This window comes from Seriola lalandi, unplaced genomic scaffold (genome assembly GCF_002814215.2).
Source record: "Seriola lalandi dorsalis isolate HSWRI2012SDOR001 ecotype SW California unplaced genomic scaffold, Sedor1 jcf7180002054278, whole genome shotgun sequence".
In the NCBI taxonomy this organism is placed as follows: domain Eukaryota; kingdom Metazoa; phylum Chordata; class Actinopteri; order Carangiformes; family Carangidae; genus Seriola; species Seriola lalandi.
The window spans coordinates 301,979-316,027 of record NW_019524831.1 but is presented as its reverse complement, the minus strand read 5'-3'; the positions used below and the strand labels follow the sequence as shown (position 1 = coordinate 316,027).

General features: G+C 38.8%; 1 protein-coding gene across 2 annotated transcripts in view; it reads right to left on the bottom strand.

Annotated features, from left to right (window-relative positions):
- The window catches only part of pde3b (phosphodiesterase 3B), a 41,174-nt gene extending 27,125 nt beyond the window's left edge, over positions 1–14,049 (bottom strand). The window contains exon 1 of one of the 2 annotated variants that reach the window (XM_023405543.2): positions 13,019–14,049. In XM_023405543.2, coding sequence (XP_023261311.1) covers positions 13,019–13,906 — 888 coding nt within the window. In that variant the 5' untranslated portion in view covers positions 13,907–14,049. The remainder of the gene's footprint in view (positions 1–13,018) is intronic. The other variant, XM_023405544.2, reaches the window with a different exon arrangement.

Below are 14,049 nucleotides of genomic sequence, written 5' to 3'. Positions count from 1 at the left end.
ATAACCTAAGAATTGAGCATAATGATAATTTCTTTGTGGGAGACTCATTATATGAAAAGAAACAAAGGAAAGGAGATAGAAAATAATCCATTCCTACCCCCAGCTAACTACTGCTGTCTGCCTAATGCCCTGTGTCTATGGTACCATGCCAGGGTGCCTGCTGTTGATATGTGGCATCAAGTCCACTGTTGATCCAGTTGATCCTTTGATAGAGGGTCATGACAGATAAGGACAAAAGGAGGGTCACACAGAAGCAGACAATCCCATGTTTTGCAATATGTATCAATATAAGTGAGATATAACTTTTAAAAGCTTTTATAGTATCTAAATACATTGACATGGTGTCTCTTTATTGAATAAAAAATATTAATCTTTGGCTTGTTTAAGTCTACAGTGTCCCGTCAGGTGTGGCCATGAAGGTGAGAGGGATTCAGTGTCTTGCTAAATGACGCCCTCCAACAGTTTCACAAGGGTGAACTGGTCTTCTGCTTGAAGGAAAGCCTCTATGGCCACTAAACCACTGCAGATCAAGCCTTGATCCCTGAATCTCACTCTTCAAAAATTCTTATGAGCACGTCATTTCAAGGCCTTCACAGGGAGCAGTGACAGTTTGGGGCGGGCCACCGCTCAGACTGTATCTGAACAGCACAGTGTGCATTAGCTGCAGAGGGGGTGTGCGATTAAACCCTGTGCTCTCCGCTCACTCACTCTGCCATCAGTGAGCGCCATATGACTGCTGCAAAAACCTATCTCTGCCCATAGACCCTCATTCTCTGCCGGCGCTGGTTTATCTCCAGCAGCAGCCTGTATCAGCCATAATAACTTACATCACAGTCTTCGGAGCACAGATGCAACAGACATGACATGTCTTCTGCTGTATATGAAAAGGTAAATTATTATCATCATTATTAATATTATGTCACAGCTCCCTAACTTTTCTCACATAAAAAAAAACACGAGGGTACTTGGTCTTGTGTATGTCAAGCAAGCACAAACAAATTATGTTGGTTCAGTGTTTTAGCTTTGACGTAGACAAAATAAGTACCACACTGCAACAGAAATGTACTAAATTCTTACAAAATAATAACCAATAACAATTAAACTGCTGAGGAGAGGTGAACAGAAGAAGTCCACTATTATCCTAACCTGAATTGCTGATGAGCTTTTTGTTTGGACCACTTTAACAGGTCAAATTTCGTGTGCGGTCACAAGAGAGAGAAAAGCAAGGGGGTGGGGTGTAGTGGTGGGGAGGGAGAGGATGATTCAGGTCCCCGGGAATTGATTACACTGAACAATGGTGAGCAGATCAAGAGCAACCTTGGCCGGATGGGGGAGATATCACACTGAAGCTCAGAGTCAGAGACCTTCGTCAGACACAAAATCTATCTACAAAATCTCACTTACATTATGTGAGGGGAAGAGTAAAGGGGAGGAGGGAGGGTCTGGCATTTGAGCCTGTGTGTGTATGTGTGTGTGTGTGTGTGTGTGTGCGTGCGTGCGTGTGTGTGCTTGCGTGTTGGGGGAGGGGCAGACGGGGGTTAAAGTGAGAAAGAAAGGGAGACAGCAACAGACTAAAGAAAAAGTGAAGAAAAGGGGGTGGGGATTGGCCGGGTGCAGTTTCTTCAAAGAAAATTTTGGTCTAAACCTCATCACTCCACTTTGAAAGATTTACTTTTACAATAAGTCACTCAGAATAAATTGTGCACAGTTTTATGAAATGGCGATCCTGTTGGTTGAAGTTAGGGTTTTCATTGCAGTGACTAATAGTGCTTCACAGTTTTGCCCTTTTCAGTGGGATCTGCCCTCAGCTGCTAAACACACACAAGCCCTCCTCTGTAGCTGCGGCTGACGTCAACCGTCACTTAGCAACAGCCTTTTGGTGTAAAAGCAGCAGTGCTGACACCGTTTTCAAAAGAGGCGCACAGAGAGAGACAGAAAGAAATTCAGAGAAAATGAGAAACAGAGATAGAGAGAACAAAATGAGGGAGAGAAAAGTAGAGGAACAAAGAGAGTTAAATTTTGATGAGATTGCGTTGTAGTGTTTCGATGAGAACGCAATGCAAAAATGATAAATGTAATCATTTTCAGTGCCACAGAAAGCTGAAATCACTTTTGTCTGACCATGCCTTCGGATCACCACGTAAAGCCTTTAGAATATTTAGGGGAAAAAGTGACATTAATAAAGTCATCTGGAGACTATTAACAGTCAGTAAAACCTATGGTATGTACTCATTTAAATAAAACATTTACTACATCCCTCACCTCTGCTTCTCCATTCTGCTCAAATTCCCACAGCAGCAGTTTATCCAAGGGCTACCACCATCTATGTCATAGCGGTCTAATTTAACCATACCACCCCTTGACTGAACCTAACCATGCTCCCTCCCTCTACTCTAACCCTGTCATTGGACTGGACAAACAGTCAACACATGCAAGGTTCAGCAACCTCATCCTGAACTTCAAAGCTAAGACACCTGAAATGTTTGCATTGTCTGGGAACCTCCTTTGAGACGAGCTGTGCAGAGAATCTCCACTGTCTCCTCAAACTAAAAAGCTTGATTGTGTTGAGAACACAGCCAGTGGCTTGAGGAACATTTAGTCATTACTTATCTTATCTAGCCACTTCACATTTGCCAATTTTTCATGTAATGAAAAACAGGCAAAGTACGGGAAGCTGATACAAAAGTTGCATAAAAAAAAAAGGTCTAATTAGCCCAAACTTAGTAGATGGCAGTGGTTCGGCATCCCCCTCTCCAGTCCAACGTTCTGGGCCTCAATAACACACAAACTCAGCCACAAATAAGCTTTGTATAGATAATAATACAAGCAGATAGACGAGGTCAGGACATCACATCAAGGCTCATTAGAGAAAAATAAGAAAGAGAGGACACGCTGCACAGCTCTTCTTAGGCAGTTCAAAACAGCATAAAAAAAAAACATAATCCTAACTTTGTCCTAAAATAATAGCAATTTATGGACTATTTCATAAACAAAATGTTAAAGGAAGAAGAAAAACAAAACTGTCTATGAATATTTTGTAACTTCTCTTTTGATGGTGACTCTTCAGACACCAGAGTCATTAGGCTAAGCTCTGGTAGACCTATCATGAAAACTAAAGAGCTGCAAGCTAATTGCTGGTGATCATGACGCAAACCGTTTCCAGGGTAACCCGAGTTTTGGAGTACCCGCTCCAGCATTTCCTCATCTGTTTGCACTCACACCAGCAGGCTGACAATGCAGTCGCTGCATCCTGTTTCACTCTGCAGTCAGCCAAACACACAGCACCTCGCTCAACTTAACCCTTTCTACTGGTCCTGCTGCAGCCGCTGAAAAATTAAAAGCAGCTATGCAAACGAGTTTTGACATTAAAGAAAGTGGGATGAGAGTATAATTCACAACAGCTGTCACAGCAGGTCGTCTGGATCCAATAACAACAAGCCAAATTTTATCAATGCAATTTCCCAAAATAATAAAATTATTATGTACATCTCAAGAAAAACACCTGAAAATATCCATTGCACTTATAGGCAAGATTCATAAATGCTGATTCAGCTCTGGATTAGGCAGTCACAAAATGTTTACCTATACTATTAAAGCTACCTGTGGCATCGACAAGTAGTTGCTAAGCAGTGAATTAGAACATCTTGGTCTTGATATTGCAAGTGTTACACAAACACACTGTGGTTAACGTCATTCTCCTTCAGTTAAACAACAGCTCAGCCTAGATTACATTTCATCAAATAGTATTATATCACAATAATCAGCTCAAAGTCACATGGACACCACTTTCACTAAAGATGCCCGTATGTTCATTTTAGTTTAAAATCCAAAAATTAAGTCCAACAAAATTAATATGTGTATTATAAATGACACTGGGGGTGCTACAAGAGACTAAATACTTTTTTTACTTTCACATGGAAATTGTTCCAAACATTAATATCAAGATTAAAGTTTCCTTAAAATAAAACACACAAACACACACACACACACACACACACACACACACACACACAACCTTTAACTGCAGAAAACATTAGACATTTAATGGCCCTTTTTTTCAAGGTAGCACAGTCTCTAGAAGCTACAGTCAATTCCAACAAAAGTTCTGTAATATGTATAAAATGAACAAAATAAATTCTACAAATTAGGAAGAGGGCTAAAAAGGTTCTTAGTTATCTTAGTTCATCTTAATTAATATTTATATTTTTAATAAGCAAAATATTAAAAAATTAAAATTAAAAAAATATGAGCAATATGAGTTACAACGTAAAATTCACTGTGGTGTTCATGACACATCCTGAACATGTAAGAGGCCCAGAGTGGCACAACAAGCCCAATAAGGTTTAATTTAATTAGCCTTTAAACATTTCATTGTTTAAAGCAGGATGGACTTACTTCTATTTTTATATAATTTTATTATCATTATAACACATATATCATATTGAAAAAGGTGCAAGACATAAATGGCATATGGGGGATTTAGTGTACTGGAAAATAAAACAAAATCAACATACACTGCGCAAACGCGCGCGCGCGCACACACACACACACACACACACACACACACACACACACACACACACACACACACACACACACACACCTCCTCGCCTTGAACAGAACACACCTTGTTCAGACAGTGGTTTAGTTTTGATAATAGTGAACCAGAGGCAAAAGAGCAACCAGACGGTTCCACTAAATGCACAGAGGCTTTCATCCCCACAGACAAATCAGATAAAGAGGCTGAAGGTGCAAACAGTATAAACAGCACATAAGGTACGATTTAATTTGGTCATGACTTTATGTCATTACACCACTGACAAAAAAGCAACCGCATTATGATAATACACATCTCTACATTTAGGATGAAACTAATTATAATATTATTTTCTAAATCACAAATCTACTATTAGATTTTACACTAATTACTTTCTCTCTGTTCTACTATAATACTGATGAGGGAGCATTTGTTCAATCAAAGTAAACATTACGTAACTAGTTCAATACACTTTCACCACTGTGCTGATGTCAGCCTTACATTGATGTATACCTTCAGAAAAAAATATCAAAATATAAAATATTTTATCTTGTAATACAAAATAATAAAAAATTATAAAGCCTAGAGCTTTGTCTGATATTTTGGATGAATAAGCTAAGTGGTCTGAAGTACAATTCTCCATGGCACCTTTTTTAACCTAAACACTTTCTATTGCACACCGTCTGAAGACGGACAATTTCTCCCTTTCTCATCACTGCTAGAGGCTAGAGGCTATATTCTACAGGGCGATTAATAAGACTTGGCATTTTTTTTCCTTCTTTGCAATCACCCTGTGGTACGTCACTGGGTTGTGACGTCAATGTTATATCATTCCACATGGCTTTACAGCAAGCGAACGTGACAGCTGAGAGCTGCTCTGCGTTTTCACTGCTCTCCCTTCCAACCTTTCTCTCTGCAGCCTACTTCTCTGTTCTTGTCTGGATGGGGGGTTACTTAAGTGTATTATTTACCCCTGCCTGCCCCCATGGAGTGGTAACCACACAAAAAGAGGGCCTTTTCCCTGAATTCACTGCCAGCACTGCCTCTTAGGTCTTACACATGAAGTAAAGCTTTTAGATTTCTGACATGAAAGCCCAAATACAATAATCCTACTTTAAAAATATTATCTCCACTTTATTCTCTATATCTCAAAAAACTAACTGGGTCTCAGAGACACATGTTGACATAATTCTGGGTAAGAACCGGTTGCCATTCAGGTTAAACAATATAATCATTGTTTTCAAAAACAGTCATTTGAATTACATGATTCTAAGAATCCACAACCAAAACATGCAGCAGAAAATTTGCAAAACATATTTCTCACTTGCAAATAGATTTAACCAAATTCTAGGTCTCAGTTTGTGGCCCTTGTGATACTGTGTACTGGACAGTCTCAAAGTGCAAGAGTAATCTCGCAATAAAAGTAGGGAATACAAAGTTTTACAGGGCACCTTTGCCATGTCACAGCTCCACGCTTCACTGACTTCTTTAGGTATTCTACTGAAGAAGAATTCAACTCAACAGAGTGACACAGTTACTGCAATAAATCTAGGATTCAGTGAGCCTGACCCCTGGCACTTACAGTCAATCCATAAAGCTTTGGTTGTGCAAGAGGTTTTGAGTTACTGTGGCAAAAAAACACAAAACTGAGACTGGAAATGATCAGAGCAAAAATTCACATTAACTGAAACAGCAATTCGCTAAATGAGAAAATCCCATTTCCAACACTACATCAAAGGTTTTGTTTATAGGTTTGTACTGGATTTTTTGTTTTAAATGTGTAGGTTTGGCCATGTTTTCACTTTGACAGTGACAGGAACCTTTGTCCCATTTCATGATTTCTAAACGAGCAGTTTCAACACTGTTTCAATACATTGAGCCTCACAAAAGAACCAGTCGTATGAACATATTCACACATATTCAAATTCAGTGACACATACCAACAGTTTAATAGAATTTGTGGCATTCATCACTTTTCTGGTACTTACGTTTTGTTCATAGCTAAGAATGAGACCTGTGGTACGACCCATGACCGCCTCCCTTCACAGGAAGAAAACATACTCCTTTGACTTTACAATTATGGCGGCTTAACCTGAATGAATTTTGACTTCAGTGATACTGAAATGCATGTACTTTAAAAAAAATCCACAGTACAACAAAATTTATATGCTGACCGCAATATCATTATCATTATGGCTTGCCAATGCATTGAGAGGTTTTTTAGATTTTACTATTTTTAAGCAGCTTATACATTTCAGTAAGAAGAAAAGTCAGAAAGACAGCACTAAGACAGCTGCCTCGGGGTCTTTATTGCAGGTCTCTGTCCAGTATCATCCTCTGTGGCACCCGACAGTGTAACATCACCTACTGTAGGCTGTAATATTCTCTAGTCTAATATTTCAGTAATTGTCGTCACTTCGACCGCCTCACATTTTAGTCATGGACTTAGCGTCTAACTTCATGTAGGCTAAACCATTCCCTCTTTATTTCTGTCACAGCACAGCACTGCTCTGATGATACATCAATGACAGATGTACTGTTAACATTTTCTAGCTGTTTTGCGTCCTCTAATAGGACATAGGAGGATATGTTACATTTTTGTTTCCTGGTTTCTGACAGCAGGACTTGAAACTCAAATTTTTGTGAATGAAACTTTCCCACAGATGAAGTTGAAAAGGCAGCCTTATATGGCGACTTAAAGGTGTTGATTATAATGATAAAATCTTACGAACGTGCACCTGCTCATGAGCATCATGGTATTCATGAGTCTGAAAGGTGCAATTTGCGACAAATTTGTACAGTGAAGCGAGTTTGGTGAATCTGACTCGGATCACTTGTACAAACAGAAAAATATAAACGAATGTTCTTGCACAAAGATGTGCTCAGCTATAGACTGTCACTGTACACTACCACAACACTGCGCACAGGCAAAGAAAACAGAGAAATTGACCTTTAAAGCAATCTTTGGACTCACAGCGGGACCATATCAACACATGAAAATGAATTAGTCTGTAAATCTCAAGCACTAATTCCCATTGTTTGTTTGGTCTTTGCTTTAAGATCATAAACAGATAATAATTGAATGGTTTATTCACATGGCATGGTACAGTTAATCAGAGTTGAGGTTGACTACAGATGCTTTAAAGCAGTGTCAAAGCAAATATTATTTCACGGCCCACTATTTAGTTTAGTTTCTCCTTTTGAAAAAAAATATATTTAAAAAATAACAACTAAATCTTAAAAGAGTAGCAAGCAACATTTGCTGTTTTTGGTAGGCCATACTTCCAGCATCTCAGTGTTAAAAACTAGTCAGAATAACTGACAATGCGTTGAAACTGTATACAGACAGATATTTTGTGCCATCAGTCAGCTGAATTTGAGTGACGTGATCTAAATCTGTCTGTGATCTATGGAGCTGTACAGTGTGTTGGTATTTGTTGTAACATGTAGCGAGCATTTGAAAGCTCAGCCTTTTCAAATTAAACTCTTGAAAAGCTTGTGATCTGTGGCACTATACAGGTTCGTAAAAACAGCAGTAGTTTGCTGAAATAAACAGGCTACGGAGGCTTTGATGAGCTGAAGAAAAAATGTGATTCTTTTGGTAGATCCAAATTTGTGCTTGTCAGTACCAGTGCATGCCCGCTCCCTGTTAAGCTCTGTATGGTCATTTCGTTTTAGAAAGAACTGTCACACTTAGCTTTTGAATTCGACGCCTTCCACTCATTTATTAGCTTTCGCATATGTCTAACATGATTATAAAATGGACATTGCAGGTGTTCTCTTCAAAACGTTCAAAAAGTTTGGTTGTGTTTGCATTCAGTGTTTGTCACCAAACTCTACTGTATTATTAAAGTCTCAACAAATATTTGGAAGCACTTCCTACCTTACAAAATACCAGTAAAAACAATTTTTGGAGTGCTCTGAGATTTCCACGTCTCCGTCTCCTAATTTATTGGCACATAGCTGCCTTTAAGACACATTACCACCTCCGACTGTTAACATGTAGAATTGTGTTAATCCAGAGGATGCCTTTAATCACCTCTTTTTCACTTTCATGGCCAGAAAAGTCTGCAGGTAAACATCGTTTTTATGGCAGTTTCACATGCAGGCCGAGCTACAGACCAGCATGTCCTAAAAACTAAATTTGCCTCATTAGCCTAACAGATCAATATTTTTGGCATGGGTGGCCAGCCTTGTGTATATGCTGTTAGCATCCACGAGTCAAACAATATGACCAGCTGCTCATCAAAGCATTTCCCTACAGCACCACTAATAGCTAAAAACCCCTAAGTGTAGTTTCACAACAGCAAAAGTAATAGCCTCTGTCTAAGAGATGCTAATCCACGGGCTATGTTTTAGTTTATTGCATTATCTATCTATCTGGGTGCAATGTGCACCCAATAATAATACACAATTAGTCTGGTGTTGTAATATCAAATAATACCTTTAGCAGTTACTTCTGATGGGTGAAAAAATGGTTGTGACAAAACATCTTAAACCTTGAATATCAAAAAAAAAATCTTTATACTTGTGTCCTCAATTTGAACTCAAATTAGAAAAAACTGGGACAGAGGCTACAAACCACTTTCTGATATTTTTGTATTTTTAGGTGCAACTAACACTAAGGTTTTATAGCATCCTACATGTTCTGTTGCAGCTCTTTAATTCCTTCATGACAATTGACAAGCCTAACAAACAAAAACAAGCCAAATATTTTTTAAATATCAAAATTCTTCATAATACAGGCACTGGACATGCAAAACCTCAGGTGTCTGGTGGGACAACTCTTACCCTGGTGTCTTTCAGGCCATGAAGTACGTCCGTCTGAAGTAGCACTTATAGCTTTAATATTCATGATGGTGTCAACTTACAATAAGTCTGCATCTACATTTACGGAGTGGCAATGAAGAACACATCGGTTCAAACATGAATGTCAAACTGATTTCAGGTGCATTATAGAAAATTTAATGTGTCTTCTTCATTGCTCTAAAGCACCTGACAGAGCCCACAAACTCAACACAGTACGTAGTCGAGTCTCAACTTTTCTTATTTCTAATAAAAAATAGCCATGGAAAGGTATGATATAGTCATTATTGCAAATGTCTTTAAATTTATATAATCGGTAATACACAAATAATATATAAGTGAATAGATGGGACGGATTTTCTGTGTTACGACACCTCAGAGTGTTTTGCTGTGGTTATACCATGATCATTTACCACAGATAAAAAGGATAGCTGTGTTTACATCATTATCTATTTTTAAAGTTTGTTGGTCGTGAGTGTCACTCTTGTTTAGGTCCTTTTCAGCAGTCAGAGTTATGTGTTATAGTTATATAGTGACGCAGTAGTGTCTCTGTAGTTACTTTACTAAAACATAAGCCACACAAATTAAGAACATAGGTAAAACTGTTAACAGTATGTTTTTTTGCCCCGTTATCTGATTTTAACAAGCACATGACACTTAATTATAGAAAAGGCATGAGTATGATTTCTTGTTTAAATTGTTTTGAAAGCGGCATTTTCTTTTAGTTTACTTCATTTTAAGACTGTTCACATTTATCTGTTAACCTGACAAAAACAGCTCGTCTGTTGACATAATGCCATAAAACTATACAGCCATTTCTCCGAGGCGATGATGATCTTGCTGTATATGAAACCACGTGGTGCTGCGAACAAAATACCCCCCCCCCCTTTGCAGCCGCAAGACAGAAAACCTGTGACCCTCTCAGACAACAGAAAGAGGGGGTTGACTTATGTGTACGAAATATGTGTGAAGATGAAGAACATGTGTGACATCACCAGTGAACCCTGAGTGACTCCTTTCAGAGTCTTCCTTTGTGTCTCTTTGTGCCTGCCTCTGACGCAGAAACTGACGGTTTTTGTACAAAAATAATCATTAATATGTAGAGAAGTTATATCACAAAAAATGATTTCTTATGCTCAGTTACGGTTCTTCATCGACTACATTTCCTGATTATCAAACCCAGGGAATGAAAAGCTGGGTGCTGTTAGCAGCTAAAATTTAAAACATTTCCAAAATCTTGAGGGAAAAGGAGAAAACTACTTTTTTTTTAAGATACAAGACCATGAACATTGTTTCCCTACATTATGGGCTGCATTGTTAATTATGTAGAATATCATACTATCCAAATGAAGATCTATCCCAGAATGCAGTGGACACTATATGCCAAACAGGTTGCCAGTAAGCTGCATCATAGAGCTGACACCTACAGACACACTCACCCCAAAATTCACAACTAACAGGCAATTCAGATATGAATGCACCAAACTGACATTTCTCAGAAGAAATACACACCAGCTGGAATATTATGGAGTGTGTTTATGTTGTTTGTCCCTTTTACTCACCAAGGAAAACTTAACTTTGACATAAATGTTCACTGAGAGGGTGACATTTATGTTGTTAAGGACAGCGTTATGATGACGTGGGCACTAACAATGGCCCGCAATTTTGGTTATCTTTTTACTCAGTATGTATTTGGATGCATGTCAGATATTTAGTTGATAAGATGGCATGACTACACACAATTAACAGCATCTTATCCACAACTTTTGCACAAGTTTTCATTGTTCTTTTAATGCGTTTGCCACATTGCTGTCTAAAATTTGCATTTATGCATTTTACACGGTATAAAGGAGGTTTCATCTTTTTGAGGATGTGGGACAGTGTGTTGTATCTGCTGTATACCTACCTACAAAGAAAAATTCTGTTTTACTCAAGACATTAGTGAGATTCAAGTCTTTAAGCCCCAGTCCTTGAAAATGTCAACACTGACAAATGTTTTACATTGTAAGTCAAGTAACTAACACGGATGCAAGATGAGCCAACTATAAATGTGTAAAGGGAATACTCTTATCAGATGTTGTCCTCTTATACAATGTTTCTTTAGATATTTATATAAATATATATAAACCACACATTTTTTGCAAATAATGTTGAAGCAAAAACACTTCATCTTAGGCTCTATTCATCATCTTTCTTTTCCAAATGAAAATGTTGGAACTGAGGCCTCCATCACAAAACTTAAAAAAAGATATTACAGGTTCCATATATCGTTGTTTACTTCTCGGTAATGGTCAATAACACATAAAAGGCATTCTGGGATCTAATGTTCCTGTATCTTATCAGATGAAGCAAAAGGTGAAATGGCGTAGTAGTCAAATAAAGGTCTGTATGTCTGTGGTCATATTCTTAAAGTCTTAAATGATCCAAAATGTTTTTCTGTTTTAGTTTTCATCCAACATTTAAGGCCTAACTCAATGTGACTGTTAATCTGCTAACAGCTTAAAACACAATGAAGTGGAAAAACAACTGCTGGAAATAGGACAACTTTGACAAACTGGATATACGTTTTTAGTTCTCTTATCATTTCTAACGAAGCTTGAAGGACACGAAAACAATGTGTGTGAGCTGATGGCTTGGCATCCACTGAAGAACTGCATATTTTGTGGTTAAATATATTGCTTAAAATGATAGCAACAACAATAATGTTGTCTTTTGTCTATAATGTCTACACACAGATAAAGGTAGCAGCTTGCATCAGCTTTTTTGTCTGCAATATACTGTATGCAACATGATAGTCTTCACCAGGTATGGATATCACTCGATATAGGTGTATTGGTTTACGAAACTCATGCAAAGTAGGAAGGAGCATCACTTTGTGGTGGACCTGTTAGCTACTGCCTGTAAACTGACAAACAGAAACAAAAAGAAAAAGTGACAGACACTGAATGTGAACACTAGATAATCCCTGCCTGTGCTCAACATATAGGACTGTAGGCCACATCACTTGGTTTGCTGCTGGTTTTGTTGTTATTCTGAGGTATGATGATGAATGGCGATAGACACTCACATCTTATTGATTATCTGGTATATAAAGTTTGAAATTTTAAATATATTTCCAACAAAAGGTAGATAAACATTACTGATTGCATGACTGCAAGTGTTGTAGGAAAATAGATTACATACCATAGCATATTGAGTGTTGATATTTAATTATTAAGTATTTATAGCCAATATAAACACATTATTTTAAACAATTATCATTAATGCTGAAAAAAAAAAAGTAAACTAAATTTGGACAGAGCCCTCTCTTGATATTTATAAACACACATGTAGGCCTGTATAATAGCACTGCAAAAAAAATAATGTTCGACTGCCTGCCACCTGGAATAGTCCACAATAACCAAGTTAAGCCATTCACAATACAATGTTTTCCTTAACTGCAAGTCATTTACTTTTTGCATATCTAACGTATGGCTGATAATTTGATGAAACAGCTTGTTCTGTGAGTGAATGGTTTTTTTTTTTCTGCGAGTCAGTAGTTTGTATGGGATTTTTCCTGACATAGGACTGGGTGTTTTCTTCCTCTGATGCACATGTGTACTCGGGGTAGCCTAGATCAGTGGGCCTACTTTTACAACTACAACAACAGACGTGGTCCTGCAGGGGAAGACCTACCTGTTCTCTGGATATACAGGGCAACGAGGGTCTGCGAGGCATTTTACAACTGCCATAATAGCTGGTCGACGTTTCCCCCAGTGAAACACAGCTGGACCTTCTCCTAGGTCTGATCACAGGGACCTTTTCCTCGGCGCTGGAAATCCCACTCGGTGCTTCTTTCGACGGGTAGTAACGGTCAAAACAGAGCCCCAACAGGCAGCCAGAAACCCCCGCAAAGCAGGCGAAGAGCGGTCTGAGCAGCGCGGGGAGACCACTCAAACTTGTGAAAGAAACAAGCCACACAACGCTGGCAAAAACCAGTATAAGAACACTGTGTTTGAGTTTGAGAGTGGGGATCAGTGTGAGCAGACCCACACATCCCAACACGAATAACAACCTGCCCACCATTTGCATCTGGTGTTGGTCCTCTCCCCATTGCAAAAACCGCAAAACCAGAAAATCCCCGAGGTAACACGACGCTGGCAGTGACACGAGCCAACATTTGCTGCTCTCCTTCTTTTTCCTCCTCAGGTAAAACGTCAAAAAGAAGAAAGCACATCCTATGCTGAATAAAGGACTGATGGACTGGGAGAAGCCCCACAAAAAAGTCCGCAAATCCCAAAGCGAGTCACTTTGCAAGCTCCTAGAAATGAGAAAAGAAACCGCGAAAATTACAAACGCGCCGACGTAGAGGGCAGAGACCTTTAGCAATTTGGAATTGAGAATGTCTTCGTTGCAAAACCTGCACAAGTTAAACAAAAAACCCCTCTGATGGTCCTGTTTAAGGGGGGTGACGCAGCTCTTCACATAGCCGTTCCTGAAGCCCTCTGAGCTGTTTACACTTCCAGCTCCGTCGTGGTGCCTTATTTTACTGTGCAAAACCTCTCCTTCCTCCCGTGCAGCCATGGCTCGACTGTGGCTCCTCGTATCCACACGAAAGTCCCTCTCCTCTACTATTCACGCCGTATTAACGCTGAACTACATGACAGCAAACGCACTCCATGGTCACTCAAACGTGCTCCAGCACTTGGACTAAAGAAAGAAGGTGA